The sequence below is a fragment of the Labrus mixtus genome, chromosome 5, assembly GCF_963584025.1.
Source record: "Labrus mixtus chromosome 5, fLabMix1.1, whole genome shotgun sequence".
Taxonomy (NCBI): Eukaryota; Metazoa; Chordata; class Actinopteri; order Labriformes; family Labridae; genus Labrus; species Labrus mixtus.
The window spans coordinates 21938149-21964306 of NC_083616.1; the positions used below are offsets into that span (position 1 = coordinate 21938149).

Genomic DNA, 26158 nt, shown 5'->3' on the forward strand with positions numbered 1-26158 from the left:
CCTGGAGGACTAAAGCCTCCCAACATGGGGGCGTGTGCACTCACCATGAGACTACCTGTGCCCCAAGGGGAAAAAAAAGTTGAACCCAATCAATTTATGAATTAGGAAAAAAACATAAATGTAATGTACAATATTTTAGTTTAATCACACAAGTCTATATACAGATAATCTTATTCACATCAAAATACATTTTATAAGGCATAAGAAAAAGTACTAAATACACGCTAACACACATAAGGTTATAAACATAAAATGTATATATGTATAGATATATTTATGTACAATGGAAGAAAATAAACATTTCATTACAAGACAAATTACTACACAACAAAACCATGAATTAGATGAGTCAAAGTTTACAACAACATTTACAAAATGAATTCTTATCTTGTGCATCTCACTACTTTGCACTGGTATTATAACTTACTATTATACATTGTCTACACCCAAACACTATCAACAGGCAGTGATACATAAGCAGCATTTCTCTTAAATGAGTGTTCCTGCAACCTCATTTCTGAGTGCAACAGAGAACCGATCTTAAACTTGAGTTACATGTTAATTGGTACAAATTGGTCTAATACAACAAAATAGTCTATAATCTAAGTTGATAACTATTAGTCCACCTTTCAGTGGTGAGTTTCCAATTTGCAGAAAAACATCTCTAAAACTAAAAAAGAAAAAAAAGAAAAAGGGATATAGCTGCCGACTGTGAGATGTCACGTCACCAGTGTTCTCAGATCAGAGTTCAGGCTTGTTTCTCTGTTCTCCTGCTGGGAGAGAGCTCAGTGCACAACCCTGTTTAATGTGTCAGCATGCATGCTGCCATCTTACAGGCCACCGCTGAGATAAGAGCAGCTCCACGACCACTCCCCTCCTCCGACTGGATGAAGGTGATCTCACAGTGAGGAGTGAGGTCCCTGACGATTTTGTGGAACCTTTCACGGAAACTGAGAGGAAAAAAAAAACAAATTTAATCAAACGTCCATCCATCCCATCTCCTTTTTCTCATCAGTTATCTCATCATGAATTAACTCTGATTATGAATTCCCCATCAAAAGAGTGTCTGCAATTGAATTTGCATCTGATTCATTTTTTATTCCATATTTAAAATCTAAAACAGAACGCTTTCCCTCACCATGGGTGTAGTTTGTAGACAGATCCATCGACCCCAACTGTGATATTCAGGGCTTCCTGACTGCGTCGCTCCCTCATCAGATTAAGGACGCCAGCAAGACCTGCACCGCACATATGGGCAGAGCGAGTGGAAACACTCTCACAGACCAGACGCACGATGTCACAGTCCAGGTCTGAAGGCAGGACACCCAGCGAGAACAGAATGTTGTAGATTTGTTTTCTGTCCCCAGCGTCACTGCAGCAAAATGAGAAAATCACAAACAAAACTGAAAAAGAGCAAAAGTCTCCCAGTGCAAAATGTGAATCATGTAGAATGTAATAAATGTGCATGCTAATGTATTTCATTTAAATCACTGATTCCTATACATTGCATTTATCCTGTCCTCAAAATTGTTCCCTATGTTCTTAAAAATATAAATGCTCACAGGAATAGTCTTCATAAAAATAATAGAACTCTTTAGTTTGTGTTTGCCGTACGTTCTCAGATGTCAAATATTCAAAGAAAGCTTCTAAAAATACAGAAGTGGCTAACGACAGCAAATTAAGCGAAATGAATCGCTTCCAGGGATTTCCCATCAGTACTGTTATATAAGCGTGTGTCATAAGCACGCTCTTATATAACATCTCAGGCTTTGTCCCTCGTCCCTCCATTGAAAAAATAGTGTTGCAGGCTATAATTTTCTATCTTTTAATAAATGAACTTTTAAAAAAATGTAGCTGTACTCTGTAAGTATATAACTGCTTAGGAATCACTGATGCTCACCTCTCAACCTGTGAGACGTAGCGTGTCTCAAAGCTGCCACGTGTCTTCAGCAGCTCTGAGGCTTCCCCGTTAAACAGCAGGTCTTCATTCACCAGCTTCATTAGAACGAGTCTGACCAGCTCACCCATATACTTCCCACTGATCAGCTTCTCATATCTACAACAAAATAAAAGACAGTTAGCATTAAACACTGAGAAATAGTGGAACGGGAAAGATGTGTATTTAAATGCACATGAGCAAACAAATGACTTTTCCTGAACGGGCTGTGAAAGGGGGGGGGGGGGGGGGGGGGGGGGTCGGATGAGGCACCGACGTCAATGCTAAAGAGGCTGAATGAGGCTGGCCTCAGCAGTTGTCTTTGTGAAGGGGCTGCTGGTGTAAAAGGTAAACAGTCATTAGCCAAACAGGGACTGTAGCAAGCAAGCGAGAGGGACCATTAATCTGAAACCCCCACCCGCTTACTGGCCGCTGACGTAAGAGGGTTCTGATCATTTACAAACATCCTCAGGAAAGTCACCTGGTAGCCTAGCAACTACACAGAGACCTCAGGTGACAGTCAGGTGAGTATGGACACAGAAGGGTAATTTATTCAGAGAAACAATGAGAGAATGATGGGGGGGGGGGGGGGGGGGGGGGGGGGGGGTGTGGCACGATTTAATTTAAAGTGCTAATCGTTCACCCCCAGCACATTTAAAGACGCATTCCTTTGAGTCTGATGACTAACTCTTGAGTGCATGTGCATACAGTAGATGAAGATGGGTGACAGGCAGCGTTGGATCCTTGTTTAACTGCCCTGGAAGACTTACAGCTGCCGTCCGGGGTTAATCGAGTTCTCGTCCACCACTCTGTCATACTCCAGTCTGAACTCCTCCAGCTCCCCATTGTTTCCGAACGCGCCCCACTCTGTGTTCACACACATCTGCCCCTCCTCTCCCTCCACCAGCTCCACGGTCCTCATCTCCTCCATGTAACACGCGTTACAACCAGTACCTAGTGAAAAAAAAAAAATAAATAAAAACATTAGAGGCAGATGTGCTTTGGTGTGCTTTTTTCTGCACGTAATTGTGACGCTTGTGCGTGTTTTTAATTACTCACCAACAATCATCCCCACTTCACAGCTACGATCCTCGTAGTAGCAGGAAATCATGGTGGCAACTGTGTCGTTCACCATGGCAACCACGTCCATCTCAAAATCCTAAGTGACAACACCAAATATTACATTGCATTAAGTCATCCTGCGAGATAAAAACCTGTCTTATGTTGTCTTTTCAGACGGACAATAATCCGTCTTTAGGTTGACTCACCCCTCGTCTCTTGATGGCGTCTCTCAGTAAACCCACCACATTGTTTCCCTCGGCCCCAGACGCCTTGAAGCCTTTGGTCCAGTTAAGAAGGATACCCTGTGGAAAGAAAGGAGACACACCTTAACATTTTTAACCCCTTTTTAGAGTCTTTCTGGGGGGAGGGGGAGTTAATAATACCCGGTCAAGTACTCCAGTGTACAGTATATAATAATACCTTGTCAATGTCCTCATGTCGTACAGGAAAGGAGAAGGTGAAACCCAGAGGGAGCTTCTTGTGCTTAATGTGGTGTTTGTCTAAAAAGTCTGACATACACTCTGCAATGTAGTCAAACAGCTGCAGGAGAGAGAGAGAGAGAAAGTGAGAGAGAGAGAGAGAGAGAGAGAGAGGACATGAGATTTAGAAGAACTCCATTATGATCTCAAATTTCTTATGGATCGATACAGTTCTACTTGATCTTATTTTAACTCTTCTAGATAAACTTAATAGTTTATGTGAGACCAGATCCTTGAGACTTTTTGCACACTCATAGCTCACATTTTATAGATCTACATCAGCTCTACAAACACGCAACTACAAATAACTGGATAAGGAAAATTGAACACTTACTGAAACCTTCAAGGAGTTGGGTCGTTAAAACGTGGGTAACTTACCATTTCAGCAGTGCCTGTCATGGCGTCTTCAGGAATGGAGTACATCTGGTTTTTGGTCTCCACCTTCCAGCTCCTCTCCTCGTCTGCGCCCACCTTCACCAGCATCACCCGGAAGTTTGTTCCCCCAAGATCCAGAGCAAGGAAATCTCCCACCTCTGGCAAAGTGCACATTACATCTAAATACACAATACTCCGCCTGCTTTGGTTACAAAATTTGGTTGAAGAACAAAAACATACCTGATCCCTGAGGGGTGGAGCAGACGTACGTAGGAAGCATTTTGACGCTGGCCTCTTCGTGCGTCTCTAAACGCAGTCCTCTGTCCATCTCTCTCTGCATCCTTTTCATGACTTCTTTGAGGTCTTCCTTATTCAGCCTGAACTCTGACAGGATCTGCTCCACCTGCAAAGAATGGAGAGAACAACAGGTCTTTTTTTTTTTTAATGGACAGCAAACATCGGAATCAGAGTGTATCAATAAGTACTTTACATGAGTGTATTTTCACTTTTGAAAACAAGATGAGAAATCCAAAGCAGTAACCGCAGAGAAGGAATCAGAGCACTGACCAACAAGATAGCTGGAAAAGGATACTACTCTAGGATAGAAAACAATGAAATAAGGGGAAGAGCACTCTGCTACAGAGTGCCCACATACGACCATGTTTTCAATCAAATGCAGGATACAGAAGCACTCCATTCAAACTAGCTTTCGACTAAAGTCTCTGCTGAAACACTGAGGCAATCTGTGTATAAAGACGATAGTTTATTCACAAAACAGTCACACAAAAACCATGTCAAAATGAACCTCCTCAAAGTCTTATTAGACATGAAAATCCAATCTTACCATGAAAATGTTATCAACCACAGAGCTGTAGCTACACGGCATCTTCACCATCTGGCCCAGATGAGAGGTGACACACGGCATCTTTAAAGGTTAAACTTAATGAGCCTCAGTGTGTGTGTGTGTGTGTGTGTGTTTCTAGGAGTGTGGTGAGTGTGTGTCCGGAGTCAGTGAAGTGTGAGTACCACTGAATGAGAACCTCAGCTGTTTTTATGCCCAGGTGAAGTGGGCTGGCCACACCAGATGCAAATGCCCACCCCTTCCCTGTGTCAGCCCATCTGGCCATCAGGGCTCAAATGCACACACATACATACGCATGCACACACACACACACACATACACACGCACACACACACACACACACACACACACACACACACATTGGTACACAGGAGTACAGCCTTTGCTCAAAAACAAAATCACCCAAAATTCAACGTGACCTAGTTTCTACATCCTGACAATTAAGCTTCAAGCAGAGTCATATTTTATTTCCGGGAGAGAAGCGAAATATATTATGGATCAGCAGAGCATTATCTATTTCACCTACTACTTGTTTGTACATACTCTTTCTTTATTGAATTATTCTTTTTTTTTTTTTTTCAGATTCGTCAATGACAGTGTGGCAGATGCTGACTTGTTAAATGGGTTAGTTAATGAATTACAGTCTGAGTATTTTTAAACAATTGTACAGATGCTCATAACTAAACCATCCACTTAATATTGAAATATAATTTGACATTGTGATTTATACTTTCTGAATATGTTGCCTTACATTCTCAGTTTTTAATTCGCTTTTGCCAGAAAACAATAAAGTTTGTTGAGGTATTTCTTGTATCATGGTTATTGGATAAAAAAAAAACACGAATCATATTCTACAAATGTCAACCATGTCAACTATGTTTATAAAATATTTCCGGTTGCCTTTTAGCAAAAGATGGTTAGCATACATTTAGTGAATATTTCTTTGCTCTTATGTGGTATGGTCCGACCTGCGACTTCTTTACCCACCACTGATCTGACACATCACACACATCTGAACATGAACTTTGTGATGACTCTGAGTTGCTCCATAGGGAACTTTCAAAGTCCTGAAATGGTCATTTGTAAATTTAGAAACATGTCTAAAATTAGAAACACTGTGGGATGAACGACCTCTACAGCTGGAAAAAAAGTAACTTCAGGTGAAGGGCTCTTGTGCTTATCAGCGCCAGCAGTTCACCTGAGCGGAGGTCAAAGATTTTCCAAGCTCTGACCTCTGATCTTAAGGTAACTGTGGCCCTTACATCACAGGGGGGGCACTGACTGTATAGGATGTCTAGAAACACAAATAGAGACATTGACCTAAAGACAAAGAAATAATCAAACACAGCTCTTTTGTTGAAACATTCGTGAAATGTTACCTACATTTTCAGATTAAATCACCACTTGGGTTTGACAACACTTAATCCATATTTTTTTGTTGTTATAAGTATGTTTTTTTTTTTCATCAAAGCTATGGCACTTCATACTGTGCAGTATTTATAATATTGTCAACAATTTTTTGAACAGAAGATACAACACTCAACTGATTCCCTTATAAATGTTTTTACTTGTTCATGAATAGTTTAATAGTTTAATAATATTTTTTCTGTAGTAAAGCTGCTCTGACATCAATATAATATTAAATCACGTATTTTGCAGTTAGGTATCTCATTGGTTAACATGACTTAAATTCTAGATTACTATATTCACCTTCTTTTTTTTTTAACTTTTAAACAAGACTTAGGCCTATGCACTTCTTTATTAACATGCTTTAATAAAGACAGTCATGCAAAGAGATTTGGATTTGGTATTATGATTTAAACCCCTTATTTAGTATGAGAGTTTGTGAAGAGTAGACATGCAAGAGACACATGAGAAGCAAACTGTGCAGAATATATTAAACCATGCGTCATCAGTAAACTCGACTTTAAAGAAATGAATGTTAACTTGTTTTCTCTTCTTCACCTTATCCATCGTATCACGACGAGGATCAAATCCTGCGAGTCCCTTCGACCATCTGTGCTCTACTGGTTCACTCGTTGCTTACGATACTTTTTGATGCTTTCCAAGTTTCTGCTCTTTACTGTGTTATAACTCGTCGCCCGCTCATCAGATGTGAAGTAAATGTTATCCTTGTTGAAAATTACCCAATGGGATTCTATATTCCCCACACCTGCTTACACACTCACAAGGCCCTTTCCAGGTGCTGGGAATGTCACTTTTAGGAAAGCCGAGTAAGCTCCTGCAATAATCTTCGTTAATTTCAGATATCGTATGAAAAAGACAAAAGAAAAGTCTTTAGGTAGAAACAAGTAAATCTGTCTTCATCACTGCGGTAAACAAGTCCAGTCAATGTCCACATCAGCGGTTTAAATCAACTCCAAGAAATAAAATAAAAAATATAAAAACTTTGAATTTCCACCTAAACCTTCACTCGAGTGACAAAAAAAAAAAAAATGTTACAGCAAGAAATGAGAAACTTCCTTTGGTTTCATTTAAACTCAATAGGCTACGTGACCGCAACGAAATCTCGCAGTAGACAAAAAAAAACATTTCTCTCCCAGCTGTCAACAGATGCGCCCGGACGAGGCTCAGCGGTAACTGTGCCAAAACGACTTCAATGTGTTGCCTAGGAAATGAATTAGGCCTACGGGCACACTTCTGCCATGGAAAACACTTACCACTAAGTTAAGTGGCCAGGGCGAAATTGTTTAATGGAGCAAGATTACCTGAGAAAACATCAATTGAGAATGGCATGTTTTTTGGTAGAGAAAAATCTTTTGGTAGACACACATCGCCACCAAGATATATTCTAGTCTTAAAGATAGGCTTAATACTTAAAAAGAAAACAACTTTTGCTCAATAAAATGCAGCTAAATCGAGCTAAATGCTTTCAGATAAAGTGTTTATATTTAAACATTTTATATTTTATAGGCTACCTGCCAAGAATTATTGCTCCTCCACACAATTCAACACTGCAGTGTTTTGCATTCACCCTTTATTTTACCCTACAGACAGATCAGAATCATACAGTGCTAACGAGTCATATTATCTAGATCCAATGAAAATGCGTATTCCACCGGGTCTACCAAATAATATGGACACTTAACTTGTAGCCTATAAATTTCACATAAGCCTACTTTGTTAGATCTGCCCCCAGTTATAAGCCTGTAGCGAGGTGTGCTGCAGGGATGCATTTCTCGGCATAACACCTGTCGTTTTCTGTGACTGTGTATAGTACTGTATAACCTATATAGGCTTTTTTTTTTTTTTTTTTTAATAGCCTATATTTTTATATAGCCTACGTAGGATAGGCTATTTATTGATTTTAATATAACCTAGGCCTACTGAAGAGGCTATTGTTTAGTTTAGGGTGTTGGAATTCACGGTGTCATCCCCAAGTGGCAGGGTTCATTTATTTTAACTTAAACCAGTTAAACAAGAAACTACATCTGCTTTTCAGAGATACACAAGTCAAAATGACATCATGCATGTTTTAAGGTAGAACCAAGAGTTAAAACATATATGAAGGAGGGGGGCTGCGGCGGCTGTGGCTCAGTTGGTAAAGTCGTTGCCTCTCAACCGGAAGGTCGAGGGCTCAATCCCCAGCTGGGCAACATGTCCGATGTGTCCTTGGGCAAGACACTCAACCCCAAGCTGCTCCCGCTGCTTCAGTGGTGGTGGTGTATGAATGGGATTAGTTACTTCTGATGGATGATACTACATAGCAATCACTACCATCAGTGTGTGAAAGGGTGTGAATGGGTGGGCGCCTTGAGTAGTCGGAAGACTAGAAAAGTGCTATATAAGCTCAAGTCCATTTACCATTTATATTTTGTTGTACATTTCAGGGCGGACTGTCAGGCTGCACGTTCAGGTTATTCTAAAGTGCCTAATTTCGTTTCAAATGGACTAAACCTTAAAGGTGCACTATGTAGCCTAGTTTTGGTAGTAGAGAAATGTGAAAGTTGGAGAAATGTACAGATTCTGCGGTATATGTTCATAACTCTATACACACAAATGGGTCCCTGGAACACTGTTTGAAGATAAAATGCTATGCAAGAAGTTATGGTGGTGGGGGGGGGGGGAGGGGGGGGAGGGCAACAGTGAATCTGTAACTCTCCTGGTAGCTTTTTATCTCCAAACAGAGTTCCGGTGACCCATTTTTTTTTTCATTTGAATAAAGTTCGTGTATTTAGTTCAGAACTGTTTCACTTCTCCAACTTTCAAATGTCATTACCAAATCTACATAGTGCCCCTTTAACCTATCATAGTCGGAACTACAACGTGTCGTGTTTTCGTTTCCCTACCGGAGCTTTACTTCCTGGTGGACCGAGAGGATCGTGACGTGTTGATTGGCCACTGAACTGGGATACTGAAAACTATTTAGTTTACGCTGTGACTGGGTCGCTAAACGCTTGTTATATACGTTTAAGAGTTACATTTAGTGTGTTAAAAAAGACTTTATTTGGTTGACTTGGCTGTAGTCGAGCAGTTTGCTGCGGATTTGTTTGGTAAGTCATGAGGCCCACGAAGACCCGGATAGCATTTGTAGCTAGCTGTATGTGCTTCACTTGATCCTTTGAGTCATGTATCAAAGTAGACTGATAGGTTTAGACCACATTTTAGACTTTACTTCGTCTCTACCAAGGACAATAAGTTCACCATTGGGCAGTGGCCTTAATAAAAATAATGACATTTTGCTGCATATAGCCACCAACTCATGGTTAGCTTGATAGCTAATATTAGGGCGGCTAGTTTCACTTGTAATCTGAAGTTTCTGTAGCTTCACGTTAGTAATAAGATAACGGGCTGAGCTGGATCAGGGATAATGCTCTCATGTGATTCTACTTGTGTCATCTTTTTTAGATCATCAGGGGTTGTGTGTGGTTGTTTCTACTTTGACTGACTGAGCAGAACTGATCTGAAGTCGGGATGAAGCTGTACAGTCTGAGCATCCACCACAAAGGAGCGACCAAAGCAAACCTCCTCAAAGCGGCGTACGACCTCTCCTCCTTCAGCTTCTTTCAGAGATCCAGGTGGGTGTGTCTGGTGTTTACCTGCACCTGACTCTGTGTGGTTTTATCTCTCTGTGCTCATAGAAGAGAATTACTTTATTGATCCCAAACTGGGAAATTGTGGCGTTACAGCAGCAGGTTATCCAAACACACAATATGAGTAAAAAAAAAACAATGTTAGCAAATCTAAACATAATATAATATTAACTACAAAGTAAATAAGTACTAAAAATATCAAAACTAAGAATGGGAATATATACAACCAGGATTTAACTAAGCATTACTAGTCTTAAATAGGAAGATTAAATATGAAAGATTAAATGTAAATGTGCAAAAACAGAGTCGTATATGGACAGTATTGACATAAGTTAAAGTGCATGAGTGTAGACATATAATAAGCAGAAATTAAGCAGTAATTAAACAAACCGCACATAATGTAAATAATGTTCCCCTTTATACTGATATATTTCTGTCAGTGATCTAATTGTTTTGTTTTCTTCAGTGTTCAAGAGTTTATGACCTTCACCAGTGCCTTGATTGTTGAGCGAACATCACAAGGAAGCCGTGCCTCTGTCAAAGAACAAGGTACATTCAGTCTTTGTGATCAAAATCTTAACTTGAAATCATTGGTTGTAAAAGTGACACTGCTGGTTACATTTTGAGATACAGTGTTTACATACATATGCCTATAACCTTTTTTTTTTAATAGTAATTTTGTTTTGTTATTATTGAATGGTTTATTATTATTCTGATGTGTGAAGCAGAAATATGTAATAAATAATTACAAATCTAGATTTGTTCTGGTGGTTATACACTCAGCTGAATTTCTTCATGGAGCCAATGCAAATTAATTTGGAAAGAAAGGGTTTCCAATGAGGCATAATCCTTGGTTAAATGTCAGTGGTATAGAGAAGACATTGTGTTAACTTATTTAGAAATCTTCACATTTTTACTTTTGCTTTCCAAAATAAAAGTGCAACAGCTGGATGTGGTTTCTCTTGAACACAAAAGCAGGAAATGTTTTGATCATACCATAAATAGTTTCTCTTTCTTTCAGAGTACCTGTGCCATGTGTATGTAAGAAATGACAACCTGAGTGCAGTGGTTGTTGCAGATACTGAATACCCACAGAGAGTCTGTTTTACATTGTTAGACAAGGTGGGTACAACAATGTGTCAATAAATTCACAGGATTCTTCTACTTTGCTGTCACATTTTAAATCAAGTCTTGGTCCTCTTTGTCTTTAGGTATTAGAGGAGTTCTCCAGGCAAGTGGACAGTATAGAATGGCCCTCTGGTAGTCCTGAAACCATAAACTACAAAGCCCTGGATATTCACCTTTCTAAATACCAGGTGAGCTTGTGATCTGTGTGTCAGTATTTTCTTGAATGACAATGTAATAGTATATGAGACTGACCAGACTAAGGTTGTATTACTAAATGAGTGGTATGCAATAGCTGTGGTCCTGACAGCCTGTTTTTCCTCTTTTTCAGAACCCCAGAGAAGCAGATGCAATGACCAAAGTTCAGGCAGAGCTCGACGAGACTAAGATCATTTTGGTAAATAACTACCCACTACTTAATTTAATAAGCTCTATTGTATGCGAATGTTTCTGTCATTAAAGCAACACAAAACAGGTCTGGACAAATATTACCCATTACAGTTTTCTGTTAAAAGTGCGTCTTTTCTTTGACCATAATGTGGCTTTACATGTCTGGAAAACAACATAGCATTTCTGGAGCCCTTATCTCGAGACACTGCATTCAATTCTTAAGAAATGTCTTGCTTCTGTAGCACAACACTATGGAAAGTCTGTTAGAGCGTGGAGAGAAACTGGATGATCTTGTGGCAAAATCCGAGCACCTTGGAAACCAGTCCAAAGCTTTCTACAAGACCGTAAGTGCAGATTCATCTCCCTAACACCCAAAACACCTGTTGGTTGTTCCCTCTTATAGATTGCTGAATGTGTGTCTCTGTGTTCACCTTGCAGGCACGGAAACAGAACTCATGCTGTGAAGTCATGTAATGCCGCTGCCTCGTCCTCGTGGACACACCTCTCTCTGCCTTTTCCGCTTTTCCTACAACTCCCATCATGCCCCAGCCGCCAGCTCTCAGTGCAAGGCACAGAATGGACTTTGTCTCATCCAGGATGGGGCTTCAGGATAGGAGCAAGAAAGGGTGGAAAGCAGTGATGGCAAGACGAAGTGCGACCTATCTGGACTGTGACTGATGGGGGGGCTGAAGCATTGATGGGGTTTGGTCCGGGGGAAGACGTAACCTTTGAATTACTTTTAACCTTTTAAAAGGGGTTAACATCTGTGCAGTGTTTTAATACCAGCTGAGGACAAAACAGTGTGGCGTTGTGTATTGGTGATGTGTTGTTGAAACGTCTTCAAACCATTTAAATTTCAGATTCAATCAAATCATAATAGTTTGCTTTCAACTCCTAACACTTGAAAGAGTATTAACCATGGTTGTGCTTTTGCTTCAAGGCAACTCTGACAATCTCGTAGTCTTATCTTGTGAATTGATAAAATGCCTGTTTCAGTTTCATTCTTAAGAAACCCCACTACATGGCCCTGTTTATTTACTTTATTGTTCCAATGAGCCTCAATTTTGGGGTCAAGTTAAAACATCTCTCAGTGTGAGCCAAGGCAGCACATGGCTGCTCTGAAGTTTGATTTAAAATCTGAAATCATTTTATTTACAATGTTCTTTTCGAGACTGGATTAGGTTACATGGTTTCTTTGCTTTTTCTCTGTCTTATAGTGTTAAAAGAAATCTTAAACATTCCCGCTTTGGGTGAGTGTGTTATTGAGTGATGATGCCTCTTCAAGCTGAGTGAGAGGATCGATGATTCTTCATATATGCAGCCTTATTGCAATGTCGCTAACATGTCACCCCTCAACAGTCCTGTTTTAACATTATCTGGTGTCATGAGAAGTTCTGGACTTCAAAGCTGTTCTTTTACTCTGTGTACTGTAGCTCTGCTTTCCACTCTTGATAGCCACCTCACACGATGATTCATATGAAGGGTTTTAAAGGACATAGACCCACCTAGAGCTCTGGAGTCCAGTCCAGGGTTCATACGTACCTAAACCTGAGAACCCGGATATATCTAACCAGCTTTTTAGAGAGTCGGAGGCGATTCTGGAAAACCTCAGGTGCTGCTAGTTTCTCCTTAAATGGTTTTGAAAAGAGAGCACACATATTCTGAGTGATGTTATAAATTAATTGAATTCACATACTGGTCTTATGTAAGACACTCCACAACAGCTGACTCGTTTTACTGTCAGCACTGTTTTCTTTGAATTCCGTGGGTGGAGAGAATGATCTTCAGGAGCTGATGTTCGGTGGACGATAAAGAGATGCCTTCAGTTGTGTACATTAGATGTTTCTCTGCTCGCTTTCTGCTGTGTGTGTGTGTATGTGTGTGCGTATGATTTGCTGATATACAACATCTGCAGGCTGCGTTGATGTTGAGTGCCTGCGTGTGAGGATTACTGTGTGTTTGTTGTGCTTTACCTGAACTGCTCTTTCTGCTTTTACAGTGTAAAATTGTGTGCAATATCTCTGCAGACTGTTGGTGTGTCTCTCTCTCTCTCTCTCTCTCTCTCTCTCTCTCTTAAAAATCGAGAGAATCAATGGAAATATTTCTGAAAAAGGACAGTAAATTGACCTTTGTATATTCAATTCTCATAAATAATTCCCATTTGAAGTGTGTCAAAGGTTGTATTTGACATTTGTTAAATTTCTTCTTTTCCAAATTAACACTTCATGTACTGGATTTTAGAATCGGTCAAATCTATGAGGTTATGCTGTAGCTATTTGCAGGTCAGGTCATACTGACCAGTGTGTCTTAAACAGTCTGCATTAATTGTTTGGATTGAGATGTTGTCTGCAAACTTAAAACAACAATATGAGATAATAAACTGTTCTTTTCTGTCCGTATTAACATTTTGTGTTGAAACCATTCATTTGTTCACGCACTGATTGTACACAACATGTTATCCTACTTAGAAAGAAACCCCCAAAAAAGTGTTCTGGTGCACTAAGGATGTTTTTAGACATAAGTTCAGACTACTTAAGAGATGGCGAGTTGGAAGAAATCCTGTACGACAATATAAAGGGTTAACTTTTTCTCCTTAGTGTTTGAAAGTCAACAGTCCTTGTCCTAATGCTATCTTATCAACAAACGAAGAGTTTCTACCCTGTTTACAGTGCACAACATGTAGGTCTACTGGTGAGTTGCCTTCAGGGGCTGTGGGAAACATCAGAAATCAACCACGGGATACCGAGAAGGAACCTGTGTTAAAGTCTTACATCTGTGAGCCCATTGTCCTTGTATGAAACAGGTTTGCCTTTTGCGCAAAGGTAGTATTTATGCTAAAAAAAATCCGAAATGAAAGACTCAAAAACAGAAGTGGGGACATCACCTGGTGCTCCAAAGCTGCACGTGAATGCAGCACGTGGAGCGCGTCTCCGCAGCACAGCTGGGCTGGAGAGCAGAAACAACACGAACAGATGAAGTTTGACCCACAAAGCCTCGGGAATGTGGACGGAGATGAAAAACACGAGTTGGACTGTCACCAGCGATGGAAACAGCTCGAAGGTAAGAAGCTAAACGGCCAAAATAGGTGTTTTTGATCCTCTTTTCGTACAGCGACGTATCAAAACGAACCTGTTGATCCAGGAGCGAGTCCTTCTCTCTTTTGGGTTCCTTCTGATTTTACTATTTCAGGCTACTTGTTTACCATGGCTTTTGTAAGTGGTGTTTCGCCAAGGTGTTATACTTGGACTGTGCGCTTTGCCTTGACGCAAATGTTTTGGAAAAATGTGGCCTTATTTTCCTCATCTTGCATGTTTCCCTTATCTTTACGTCTTGAGCTGCGCCTGATTTTCCACATTTACCAGACCCATCGTAGAAAGTTTCCCACCACAGCAGTGTCCTTCCTTCCTTTGCCTTTATTTCTTCGTGTCCAACATAATGATAACTGCAATAAGTAGCTGATACATTTGCACATGAGAGTAGAGTAGCATTGTGTCCTGTCTTTGCACTTGCGCTCTGCTTTTCTTAAACAATATGCTTTGTTGCATTTTCAGATAGTTGAGCCAGATCTGCGAACATGGCAGCTCTTAGTCACAGTTCAACAGAGAAATGGTGAGCTTGACCTCCTCTTGAAGTCTTTTTTTCCTTTTCTGTTTTGTATACACGCTCAATTAGGTTTATCAAATTAATCTTTGAAATCTGAGTACGATAAATATTTGGATTATATCAAATAATCTCTTAGCCCAATTGGCCTTTATCTTTGAATACCTGGGTCAGATTACAGTGAGATCCTCTTCAGGTGAATTCCATGTTGTAGTGAATCAGGTTTTAAAAGAAAGACATCAATCAGACACACAGCTTTCAAAGAAGCTGAGGAGTTATGGAGAAATGAAGGAGCTATGGTTCGGGGGGCTTCAACTATCATTTTCATTATGAACTGATCTTCTGATAACCGCATGATTGATTGTTAACTGTATGGAAGTTTTACAGCCAAAAGTGACATCTTCGATTTCATTTGACTGCTTTCTCTTCAGTAACTCTGACACATAATATTTGAATGTCGACATTGTTGTGAAGAATTTCCGTTTTCTCTTTCATGAAGGTTCGACTGCAGCATCCACTCGTCCCTCTCACACTGAAGACTCTCTAACCAGGACCAGTGGAATCATACCTGGTAAGCCCGGTCTCTCTGTAGACCCTACGAGACCAGTTTCAGAGAGAAACACCTGAGGGACCACGTTGAGCAAACAAAAGTTTCTATTTCACCTCGAGTCAAAAGCCACATATTAAGTGAAGTATGATGACATCACTCAGAGATTAGCAAGCCTCAATAAAAACACAGGTGTATTTAATTTGATCAGTGAGAGTGTGCTGTAAAGGAGCTGGTCAAATCGCTCAGAATTGTTTTCATTGGTTGCATCAGATACGTAGATTTCTACGTCCATGTTTTATACGCTCTATGCTTAAAACAGAGTTATAGAACCAAAGCTTAGTTAACTTTTTACCTCTTTGAGTTGACTGGTTGTGACACATTAAAATGAGGATAAATGTGTCTTGTTTAGATTGGACAAAGAACCCATTGAGTATCATGAAATCAGGATAACAGTCTAAAGAACTGAAAATATGGCCCTTGAAATGTGAGACATAAAGCATCAGAAAGATACTCTATTATATTTGACTAGAAGGCAGTCGTGCTACACTTGATAAATGGATCTTCATGTATCATTTGAATATGTTTGTTGTAACATATGCAAATACATATAGTGTGTGTATTTTATGCTTGCAGGTGCCATAGCAGCCACACTGTTCATTGCCTTCCTTCTTGCTCTCTATGCTGTCCTGTGGAAATGCATGGTGTCACCGCCACAACGGTAAAAAAAACCACAATCACCAACTTGATTTAGCGGCAGCCTCACTTTGATTTTGTTGACGCAGCACGCTGCAGACTTCCATTTGTTCACCTGCTCGTAAGTGTCACGTGTGAGCTTTGTACCCTCATCAAAGAAAAGCAAAGAGCCTCACATGATCAACACTTTGCCCACTCCAAAATACATTTCTGTTCATGTTTGATTTATTGTTCAAACACATTTCCTGTTGTCTTCACAGAAAGCACAGGAAGGTGAGGGTACGGATAAAACAGAGGAGTTCTGTGTGAAGACTGGCTGCCAGGTGGAAATTACTTTGCATGTTAAAGTTGCGGACCAAATTTAAAAGCCGGCTTTTCTCTTAGTCAGAAAAAACAGCAACAATATTCTGCTCGAGAAGATTGTCCTAATGGATCCAAAGATTAATCTACGGGGGGAAAAACACTTACTCATTCTACTGAGAGGATATGTCACCCTGTAACCTTTTACTGTTACTGTCTGCTGGTGGCTGCTGTTGACTCAAAGAAACTGTGACGATGTGTAAAACAGTTTTTCAGATTGTGCTGCTTTACTCTGTGAGCTCCTGAGGAATGAGGCAGCTCGGGCCTTAGCTCACTCTATGACCAATACGCTGTGTCTGAAACAGATTGTGGTGTTTGGGTGGTTTTTTTATGGCACAGTCTTTACAATATTTTTGAAAGTACAGAGGGGCATGAGTTCATTTAAATCGTCCTAGTTGAGGATTTTTAAGGGAAAACTCTTAAAGCTGCCGGGATGTTCCGAGAAATCAGCCAAACACATGTACAGCATTATTAAAAATCTTAAGGATTTAGTTTCATACAAGTCTTCTCATGGTTTCTCTTTTTGGTCTTTCAATCCAGGTGATTGATTCACCTTACTCAGGATGTTTTAACTTGGATATGACTTTTGAATCTCTACAATAAACTGTGACAAATGTTGTTGTTGTTGGTGGTTTTTCACTTCAGTTGCTTGTGAATACATGCCCCGGTCTGTGACTTAAATAAACTTTAAATCTGACTCACTCATTTTTTTATTAATTTCATATTATAGATATAATTTAGCATAAGCATTAAGTGAGATAAGAAATGGACTGTAGATTGAGTTATGCACAAAGTTCAATGAAATGTCACAGTAAAGGGATTCAGTGTCAGTGTGAGCATAAGAGGAAAGGTTTTTCACTGATTAGTAATTTGTTGTTTCCGTATGTGAGTGAATGTTGGCCATTGATTATATCAGGTCAGTTCAAATCAAGTTTAGAAACTGTCAAATCTCTTAATCTATACCATCAACAAGATGAAAATACGCTCGCCTGATGAACACCTCCTCTATGAATGGGCTCTGTCCAGCAGCAGCTGAGCCTCACTAGTTCATTTACTGTTTGTCACAATATTTGAGGAGCTGGCTCTGTTACAGCAACATCCTGGCACCGGTGTCACACTTCTGAACCAACCAGTTCTGCAACTTAGCCCAACTCTTTTAGAAGTCAAATAAATAATGAGCAGGGAATGTGTGGAAGTGAAGTGCGAAATTCTGCTAAATCTTCAGCAAACAGATTGATTTGGTTACAATGAGATGTTAGCTTCGGCTCTTATACACGGTAGATGTTCTGATTGAATCACCGAATATGCACAACAGCTAAATGCAACATCCCAAATGAGCAAAGTCAGAGTGATTGCTTGTCACCTCTCAAAAGAGCAAAACAAGTTACACTGGCATACAGTGCTATTTTTAGATTAAAGTTCTGGTAAAACACTGTAATGTGTGTGACAGAGTTCCTGTTATAAACCAGTTGTGTGTGTTTCCTGATGAGGCAGCACCAGTAAGAACTATTACACACTATCAGATCCTCAGACAAACTTGAACTGTAGCCTGGCTTGCAAAATCTGATTTCTGTTGGCATCTGGAGTCTCCCAAAGGCTACAGCAGACCAAATAAATCCACTTTATTTTAAGTTACATTATCAGCTTCAAGAAATGTGCCTATGAAGAGTGTACAGTATTTGACAGAAGTCTGGAAAATAAATACAACAAACTGTCGGCACAGATTTTGAAATTTTAGCAAGTCGAGAGGAGTTAAAGTGTAAGATGGATGTTTTGTCCCTGACGGAGGAACTACAGGGAGCAGAATTCAAGGTTTACTAAGAGGCAATGACCACACATTTTTAACTATCACAACCATTTTTTGTTATGTAAATTATACTACAAACACCAGCTTTTGCACCTTGATAATAAAATACAGATGTGTACAAGTACAGAATGTATACCTTTAAGAAAAGCTGAATCAGGACATGAATCTTGTAGCTTCACAGGCTACAGTGAAGTCTGCACTTTCACACTTTCAGTAGTATAAGCACCTCACAAGCTGAATGGAAAAATCCTGAATAGTTTAAATACCTTTAGATACTTTTAGGCATGTTAAGATACCGTTTGCAGACTATTTACCAACTATGAATAAGTAAGTTCACATATTTCACATTTAAATAGAAAAGCGTAAGAAAGTCAGTATGACTAAAGAACTAAGTATCCATTTATAATATTTGCACTATTGAAATGTAGACAAACAAGACGTACAAGTTCAGGGCTGTGTACAGTACAAACATAACATTGCATGATTCCTATGGACGCTCAGAAAGTTGAATGCTTCAAATTGACATCAGAGAGCGTTACTTGTTGTGTTTGACACAGATCTAACTCGGTGGTGGGAAATAAGACTTGTTAGTGACGTATGTAGTCTGTTGAAGAGGTGCTCTGTCCCACAGTTGTGGACAGTATTCTGCTTGGAGCAGATCACAGGAGAGCGGCAGGTTTAAAAGAGAGGATTGTGGACCAGGAGGGGGCGGTGTGTTCAGGGCTTCAGGATCTCTCGGTGTTGAGTCGTTCAGAAGAGGTCTGTTAGTCAGGATCTCGATTTCGCAGCTTCTGCACTCCTCTGGTTTCTGAGACTGCAGCCACTCACCAGTCTGTGCAAACATGCAGGAGGGAATATAATTATATGAACATCGTGCAAATAATTCAGTTCATTTGTCTAGACAATGGAAGCTTATTCTTATCTGAGGGCCTGGTGTACACAAAGTGCTGTGTATGCCCAGAACTGGATCCACTTTGCTGTGCAGCTAGCTATGACGGAGCTTCTCTTTTTTTTACTTTTAGACTAATAAACAAATGTTTAAAGGGGACATATTATGAGTAATCCACTTTTACAGTATTTTTGAACATATATTTGGGTAACCTGACTGTCTACCGACCCACAAAATGTGAAATAATCTGCGTAAGTCTTACAACACAGAGAAAAGTGCTCTGTTTCAAATTTGCTCAACTTGTGATGTCACAGTGGGATTCTGGTAAAAAAAAAAAAATCCCCTCCACCGATGGACTCCATCCCAAGCCTAGAACACATTTTTGAGCAGGTTCGCCATTTTTATTCTCGCTACAGAGGAGTGATGTCTACCAGGAAAACTCAGGGGGGGCTCATTGCATTTAAAGAGACACACACACCTAAATGGAGCGTTCTGAGAGAGCTGGTTTATGCAGGGTCACAAACCTCCTCTGGTGCTTGATTCATGTTATATTTTGACCAAAGCACAGCACAGATGTTTCATTTAGACCACAGGAGACTGTTTTAAAAGGTAGAAAAGGGGTAGAATATGTCCTCTTTAAATTAAATGAACATTTTATTTTATTTTATTGAATCTGTAAGGAGTGAGTGACATTGTCTTGTCATTATCTTTGATTCAATAAAGGATTCAATGTTTGCAATTATCATAAAATAATCTTTAGGTGTTTTTTTAAATGCCAGATCTCCGAGATAACAAAAGGAAAACATATGTATTGTATCATAGATATTTGCTGCGGTGAGCTTAGCATGTCATTTTGCTCTTTTCCGGATTTGACTGTTTCAGTGTGTTGTCCAACCTCCTGCAGGCATCTGTCCAGCTCAGGAGTTTTTATGTTCATGCCAGCAGGATAAAAGATGATCCCCACCAGCCCTCTCTGCAGCCTGGAGGATGGAAACAAAAAACAGAAAGAGGATGGAAGACGGAGGCTTTAGGCTGTCTTCGGCAGGATTTCATGTTTAAATGACAATATAAAGAGGAAATGACTCACGTTTTTCTCTGAGGCCACAGGAGGACGATGCAGCCCAGCAGTAAAAATAAGGGAGTCAGAATCTTAACCATAAGAGAAGAGTCTGCCAAGGAAACAAGAATGTGTAAAAAAAAAAAAGGCCTGTGTGCTACAGTTTTGAAACCAACAAAAACAAACAAACTAGAATTCATCAGTAGCATTAGATTTGTGTAGATCTATGATTGCACATGGAGCTCACAGTTAGTTTTGGTCCTGACGGTGATGCTTGCAGCTTGTCCAGGTCCCTCCTTAGTGAGAGCGCTCACAGAGAAAGTGTATTCTTGATTCTGCTGCAGACCCTCGATGGTCACAGACTTCCTATGAGGGTCTGACACCAACACGTTCAACAGATCTGGATGTACACAAGAATATTAATAAATTGGTTTCATGTTGTCTAGAAGCATTACAACACAGGAGGAAAAAAGAAGACTCATCCTCTTAGTGATGCTTATCTGAAATGACTTGTGAAGACAGTCAGCTTGTAGTAATTTGCATTACTTTATTATTCTAACTCTAAAAAGATGAATATCAAGAAGCACTAGCACTTGAAGTTTTTCCCCCTGCACTCACCTGAAACATGACCTGACAGCGTGACGGATCCCAGTTCCTGCACTGTGATAAGGTAACCAGTGATGAACGCTGGATGAGATGCGTCATCTTCACTATAAAACCACTCCAGCGTCACAGATGAGGAAGTACTCCGAACCAGTCCGACCAGACTCGGAGATGGTACGGATTCTTAAGAGATGAAGGCGATTCATGAGGAAGGGAGACGAATAAAAAGAAATAGAATCAACGTCACAGACTTCAAGTTACATTGTGACTTCTGACTTGTTGTACCAATGTCAGAAGCTGTTTAGAAAGTTGCTGCTATGACTACTCTAAAACCTTATCAGGAGTCTGGGAATTCTAAAAACTAATGTAACTTAAAACTAACTAATTATATTAATGAGAAAGGGGACTCAAGTTCCATAATATATTGTTGCATTGTTATGGTAAAACCTGATATATTTAAATATGTTTCCTATTTTTATTTAGGATTTTCAACACAAGATAGGCAAAGAAAAATAAGCAAACAAGGGAGTTGTTTTATATATAGAAGAATCTCCTCTCTTTCTGAACGATTCCTCCTGTCGTTCTGACTGTAGACATCATGATAATTATGTAGCATTGTCTTCATGTAAGCATCATGTCTCCTGCAGTTTATCTCTCCACCCTGTCTGTCGTGGATCAGTCCTGAGGCTTATCAGTATGTGCCATTGAGACCAGCCATCAAATACCTATTTAACCTCATTAGGAGATGAAGTGGTCTGATATACACGAATGAAAGAACACACATTTCCAGAACAAGACATGAATGGAAATACAACTCACTTAGCTCTTGTAAATATCCAGTCTGCATCTCTAGTAGTCGGTGTGCATTTTCCTTGCATCCAAAGATACTAAACGTATACCTGCAGCCTGCTTTGAAATGTCCTGAGTACAGAATAAGTGTGAGTCATAAATAAAAAAGTTGGAAGGATCTAAACATACGGTGAACAGTTGAGGAGAAAACAAACCAACAGAGAAAACTTACTCCCAGGTAGAAATAATGTGTTGTTTCCCTCAGACATTTTCACCCATCGCAGAGTACATGGCACTGCATTTCCCAGAATGCACCAGTCCACAGTGTATCCGCATGTGGCGGTTTCATCCTGTGCCCAGGACAGATTGAAACCAGCAGCTGAGTTGCTGCTCAACCACTTTTCTGATGCATTTTTATCTGCACAGACACACAATTTCAAAGTGTTTCGATCTCAAGAGCAGTAATGAAAGTCACATGACAGCAGAAGGGAAAGCTCTTTTGATGACAATAAACATTGGGAGAGAATGTAAGGTATGAATTGCATCAAATAGCAATAGGAAAAGTCGAACCAGAGACCAGTGTGACGAGGACTGTAGCCTATGGTAATCATTATATTTAAGGGGTATTTCCACTAAGAAGAGGTTTTAAATGAATCATCTTAGCTGATTCAACATGTGTCACTCACCCTGGTCATCCTGCTGTGGGACTGTGATTTGAGCAGGGACGGTGGAGCCAATGGGGACCACGGCCTGGACAGTGAAGTCACACTGTCCTGGACCTATGGACACCTCTGCCTGAGTCTGTCCACTGCTCTTCAGCTCTGTCTGGTTCCTGCCTCCCTGAGACCACTGAACCTTGTAGCCTTCGATGTTTACTGTTGCTGCTGAGCCAGTAACAGCCTGAGAACAGAGGTGGTTGTGGACGTTATTTACGAACATATCCTTTGTCAAGTTTGTGCATTACAACACCAATATTTCTGCAAAACAGGAAGGAATGGAGTCTCACTGGAGTCCACATGAGAGTAACTTGACGACTGTTTTGATCTGGCAGCTGTGTTATTCTCCTCCACACATCCAAGGTCACCAAGGGATCTGAGGCACGCACATGAAGGAAACACTAGCATGGAGAATCATTTATCACTCTAATCAAATCACTTCTAGTATAAACCTAAGGCTACCGTACTAACAGGAGTTACAGTCTGGCCTTGAACCTACTTTGGGATGTGTATGATGTACTGATTAAATTAAGTCATTTAATAAAGACAAGGACCTGGGAGTCATGATGGCAGGACATCATGAATGTTGAAAGGTAAGCCTGATTTGTCTTGACTTGAAGTGTCCCTTCAAAACATTCTTGGTCTAAGTTTAATGTTAGCATGGTCTTGAATCTTACATAACTATACTTGGTTAGGAACTGACTTTACCGTACCCAGTACACCCTATACTACACTTGTAATTAGGCCTGAAGTAAAATATAGTGACAGCATTTAAAGTGCATCTTACCTATAACTCACAGTGTTTATGTCTATGCTTTTCTTCATGTTTTACACCATATCTGTGTACGTAATATTTTTGCCCTGAATAGAAACAAAATCCCATAGCACCTTTTCAAAACTAAATTGGCAGAATTCAATCTGAGTAGCTTCAAAATTGTGTGTAAGTAGGGCAATTATGCCCATTATGTACCAATGCTGAGTGAGAAAACTTGTTTTCTCATGTATTGTGATGAATTTGGTCATAATGTGTTAATTGTGAACGCTCATATGACAATCACAGTGAAATTGTGATTAACTGCACAGCACCTCTGGTAATAGAGACTATTTGTACTCACAGGTTTTGAAGGTCACAGGCTGAGTCCATTTCCCCCAGAGTCTGCCATCAGCAGAACAGCGTACCCTTGTAGTGTAGCGGGTGTTGGGTTGCAGATGTTCCAGTTTGACTTTGCAGAACTCCCTCACACTGTTGCATGTCATCTGTTACAAACACACAGACTCAACTTTTGAAAACCTGCACTAAAATGTCCAACTTTCACATATAGAAAAGCAAAAGTGAGGTTCAACTTACCACTGTTGTGACGCCTGGGACTGTGTTGACCTGACAGAGGAGGCTCACTTGTGTTAAGTTCCACAGCATGAACCAGGACACAGTGGTGTCTGTAACCCCGGGGCTTACGCTACACCGCGCCACAACAGGAAACACTAAAAGCATATGACATTTTTTTGGGGCAGATTTTTGAATTGTGGCCTTTTTCAACCCTCAAATGCATCATTGAAAGTGTATCGCAAAACACATACACTACAGTCCATATTCTGTTGAGATGTCTGACCTCTGTCAGAGATGTTGAAGCTGTAGCTCTCCGTCTCCTTTCCCAGCAGGTCCTTTACCTCCACACTGATGTTGTATTCTTCCAGCTGGGGGATGGCCGGAAAAGTACAAGACAACTGATCACAGAGGATGGGAGGCTGGTCTGAGTTCCTGGGTTTTTGACATAAAAAGGGCATACAAAAATCATCCATATTTTCTATCTTTCCAGTCCCTTAATCATGTTGAGTTAAATGTGTACACATCAATATAGGATTAAAAAAAAAATCAAATGACAATGACATTTCTCTAAGCTGTGCAAGCTGGAACATTTTGACATACACGCAGCACTCTCTGCCTTAAATCCACAATGTTTGTTAATGTGTGCTCTTACTGTATGTGCAGTGTGTGTGTTTTCTTGTTGTGATTGTCCAGCTCTTGTTTTCTGTCTGAATCCCAGGTGCAAGTGACAGTTTTCATGTCTGACGTCACACAGCTGAGATTTTTGGGCTTCTGGGGAGGAGCTACAGCACACAGACACACACACACACGCACGCACGCACGCACACACACACACACACACACACACACACACACATTTAAGGCAAAGGCTCTTTTAAGTTAAATTGAATAACTGGATGCATGGACTGCAAATAAAACAAATAATTCAAACCTACAGCTCACATAGTTAAAGATGTGCCTGTTGTTTCCTGCGTCATCGCTGCATATGATCGACAGAGCGTCAATGAATGATTCGACGATTTTTAGTTTTTCTACAGTGATAGCCTTGACTCTATCACTAATGCTGATAAGAGGTTGTGGGCTGTTATTGATGGATATGCTGGTAATAGTCACTCCTAGAGGGGGAACACAGCAGAACATGGCGCTGGTGCCCTCTCTCAGCACCCGCTGGAAGGGAAAAATCTTGGTCCTATTCTTTGCCTGGGCTCCTAGAGAAAAGTGCACAAGCAGAGGTGCAGTTAGGTCTATGAGCTATTGTCTCTCTTTAATATCAACCTTCAGTGGAAGACTAGAGACTATTGAGAACTATATTATCATAACAAATTATGACCAAGGAGAAAGTAACCCATCCATATTCAGGCTTTGCACAGGATGTACATTGCAACATTTGCAATGACTGCAAGAGTTACAAAACACTGATATTATAAGATAAGATTGTCGAAGAGGAAAGGGTTAGGAGCCTCACCCTTGCTTAGAAAACAGAATTGGGTGCTTATTTGATGTTGTGACCTTATCAGTGGCTCACAAGAAACTCAGGTATTTTCCTGCATTTGGTTTACTTTTACAAAGTTACACATACAGACAAGAGAAAGTTATTCTGTTTGACTGAATAGCTTAACAGCAATATATTAGGATTTAAAAGGATTCAGGTTAAAATTGTTACAAATAAAGAAAACTAAGAATCAGAGAAAAGCCTTCTCACCATCATTTGTTTTCCAGCTGCTCCAGGGACTTGGGACAGACTTATTGTAGAAACTTCGTATCCTGACTGAATGATCAACACACTCAAGAGGCAGATCCGAGGTCCATGTGTATTCATGTGAATCTATGGACGGTACACTAATATTTCTCTATGTAAACAAAACAGAGTATAGTATGTTACATTACATTAACAGGACTTTCATTAGCATTATAAATGCTGTTAAATGTAGGCCAATCTATATACCATGAAATACGTGGGATGCAACTTTATAGAGCCTCAACTCCAGACAACAAGCACTTACGCACTCACATTATAAATAATGGTGTAGTTTAAAGTGCGGCCAATCTGGATCTCATAAACATCACCCAGTAAGCTGCTGTGGTTTAGCTGCCAGCTAACCAAGAGACTTTGCCTGTCACTCAGAGCCTGCAGATGAGTGATGCTTGGCCTTGAAAGCTGCCAAACTGGAGCACAATGAACCTCAATGAATGCGAATAATACAGCACGAAGTTAAAGTTCTTAAAAGTGAGAGATGGAAGACTTTAAATCAATCAAACTCACCAGTATCCTCAGAAGATATAAGATACAACCAAAGCAGGCAAACCAAGGATATCCTGAGAGGTATCATGATCTCAGAGAAGTGATGAGAGTCAGAGAGTCAGAGCTGCACACATGAAGTCAAAGTCTCATGGGTCAGTGGTTACTGGCAGTTTGCCTGAGTATTGCACAATAATGTAAGCGCACCAATCCCTGAGAGGTGCGCAAACATGACTGATATTAAA

At 40.2% G+C, this 26158-nt stretch overlaps 4 protein-coding genes across 7 annotated transcripts; 2 read left to right on the forward strand and 2 right to left on the reverse strand.

Moving 5' to 3' along the window:
- Window positions 1-494: 494 nt before the first annotated feature.
- Window positions 495-6999, reverse strand: gck (glucokinase (hexokinase 4)). 2 transcript variants are annotated; one of them, XM_061038556.1, is made up of 10 exons: window positions 6680-6999; window positions 4093-4255; window positions 3856-4010; window positions 3419-3538; window positions 3205-3300; window positions 2996-3095; window positions 2707-2890; window positions 1901-2056; window positions 1139-1372; window positions 495-950 (listed from the first exon to the last, which is right to left on the reverse strand). In XM_061038556.1, the coding sequence occupies exons 1-10, from the start codon at window positions 6686-6688 to the stop codon at window positions 803-805; spliced, it is 1365 nt and encodes a 454-aa protein (XP_060894539.1). In that variant the 5' UTR covers window positions 6689-6999; the 3' UTR covers window positions 495-802. The 2 variants fall into 2 exon arrangements, with proteins under 2 accessions (XP_060894539.1, XP_060894538.1); XM_061038555.1 differs by lacking the exon at window positions 6680-6999 and adding an exon at window positions 4697-4883.
- Window positions 7000-9037: 2038 nt separating this feature from the next.
- ykt6 (YKT6 v-SNARE homolog (S. cerevisiae)) lies at window positions 9038-13686 on the forward strand. Its single transcript, XM_061038557.1, has 8 exons — window positions 9038-9228; window positions 9584-9753; window positions 10235-10317; window positions 10790-10890; window positions 10980-11084; window positions 11225-11290; window positions 11526-11627; window positions 11722-13686. The coding sequence occupies exons 2-8, from the start codon at window positions 9650-9652 to the stop codon at window positions 11755-11757; spliced, it is 597 nt and encodes a 198-aa protein (XP_060894540.1). The 5' UTR covers window positions 9038-9228; window positions 9584-9649; the 3' UTR covers window positions 11758-13686.
- Window positions 13687-14202: 516 nt separating this feature from the next.
- Window positions 14203-17183, forward strand: sb:cb288 (uncharacterized). Of its 2 annotated transcripts, XM_061038558.1 has the most exons (5): window positions 14203-14343; window positions 14835-14892; window positions 15383-15454; window positions 16067-16151; window positions 16387-17183. In XM_061038558.1, the coding sequence occupies exons 1-5, from the start codon at window positions 14284-14286 to the stop codon at window positions 16433-16435; spliced, it is 324 nt and encodes a 107-aa protein (XP_060894541.1). In that variant the 5' UTR covers window positions 14203-14283; the 3' UTR covers window positions 16436-17183. The 2 variants fall into 2 exon arrangements, with proteins under 2 accessions (XP_060894541.1, XP_060894542.1); XM_061038559.1 differs by lacking the exon at window positions 14835-14892 and having other exon boundaries at window positions 14222-14343.
- A 1141-nt stretch (window positions 17184-18324) lies between these two features.
- osmr (oncostatin M receptor) lies at window positions 18325-26150 on the reverse strand. Of its 2 annotated transcripts, XM_061038565.1 has the most exons (17): window positions 25938-26150; window positions 25686-25840; window positions 25377-25524; window positions 24610-24882; window positions 24327-24456; window positions 23958-24106; window positions 23696-23829; window positions 23463-23604; window positions 22638-22723; window positions 22318-22531; window positions 21864-22049; window positions 21662-21763; window positions 20858-21025; window positions 20487-20639; window positions 20270-20351; window positions 20078-20162; window positions 18325-19125 (listed from the first exon to the last, which is right to left on the reverse strand). In XM_061038565.1, the coding sequence occupies exons 1-17, from the start codon at window positions 26002-26004 to the stop codon at window positions 18853-18855; spliced, it is 2547 nt and encodes an 848-aa protein (XP_060894548.1). In that variant the 5' UTR covers window positions 26005-26150; the 3' UTR covers window positions 18325-18852. The 2 variants fall into 2 exon arrangements, with proteins under 2 accessions (XP_060894548.1, XP_060894549.1); XM_061038566.1 differs by lacking the exon at window positions 25686-25840 and having other exon boundaries at window positions 25938-26030.
- Between the last annotated feature and the right edge of the window lie 8 nt (window positions 26151-26158).

What these genes read in the sequence shown, in the direction of transcription:
- osmr (XM_061038565.1), bottom strand. Translation starts at nt 26,004, where the DNA reads ATGATACCTCTCAGGATATCCTTGGTTTGCCTGCTTTGGTTGTATCTT. An exon ending in TATATCTTCTGAGGATACTG is followed by an intron (nt 25,841 to 25,937) that starts GTGAGTTTGATT and finishes ATTGTGCTCCAG; the next exon opens with TTTGGCAGCTTTCAAGGCCA. An exon ending in CTGTGGCCTCAGAGAAAAAC is followed by an intron (nt 20,163 to 20,269) that starts GTGAGTCATTTC and finishes TCCATCCTCCAG; the next exon opens with GCTGCAGAGAGGGCTGGTGG.
- gck (XM_061038555.1), bottom strand. Translation starts at nt 4,777, where the DNA reads ATGCCGTGTGTCACCTCTCATCTGGGCCAGATGGTGAAGATGCCGTGT. An exon ending in TGAAGTGGGGATGATTGTTG is followed by an intron (nt 2,891 to 2,995) that starts GTGAGTAATTAA and finishes TTTTTTCACTAG; the next exon opens with GTACTGGTTGTAACGCGTGT. An exon ending in GTCTACAAACTACACCCATG is followed by an intron (nt 951 to 1,138) that starts GTGAGGGAAAGC and finishes TTTTCCTCTCAG; the next exon opens with TTTCCGTGAAAGGTTCCACA.
- sb:cb288 (XM_061038558.1), top strand. Translation starts at nt 14,284, where the DNA reads ATGTGGACGGAGATGAAAAACACGAGTTGGACTGTCACCAGCGATGGA. An exon ending in GCGATGGAAACAGCTCGAAG is followed by an intron (nt 14,344 to 14,834) that starts GTAAGAAGCTAA and finishes TTGCATTTTCAG; the next exon opens with ATAGTTGAGCCAGATCTGCG. An exon ending in CACAGTTCAACAGAGAAATG is followed by an intron (nt 14,893 to 15,382) that starts GTGAGCTTGACC and finishes TCTTTCATGAAG; the next exon opens with GTTCGACTGCAGCATCCACT.
- ykt6 (XM_061038557.1), top strand. Translation starts at nt 9,650, where the DNA reads ATGAAGCTGTACAGTCTGAGCATCCACCACAAAGGAGCGACCAAAGCA. An exon ending in TGCCTCTGTCAAAGAACAAG is followed by an intron (nt 10,318 to 10,789) that starts GTACATTCAGTC and finishes TCTTTCTTTCAG; the next exon opens with AGTACCTGTGCCATGTGTAT. An exon ending in TTCACCTTTCTAAATACCAG is followed by an intron (nt 11,085 to 11,224) that starts GTGAGCTTGTGA and finishes CCTCTTTTTCAG; the next exon opens with AACCCCAGAGAAGCAGATGC.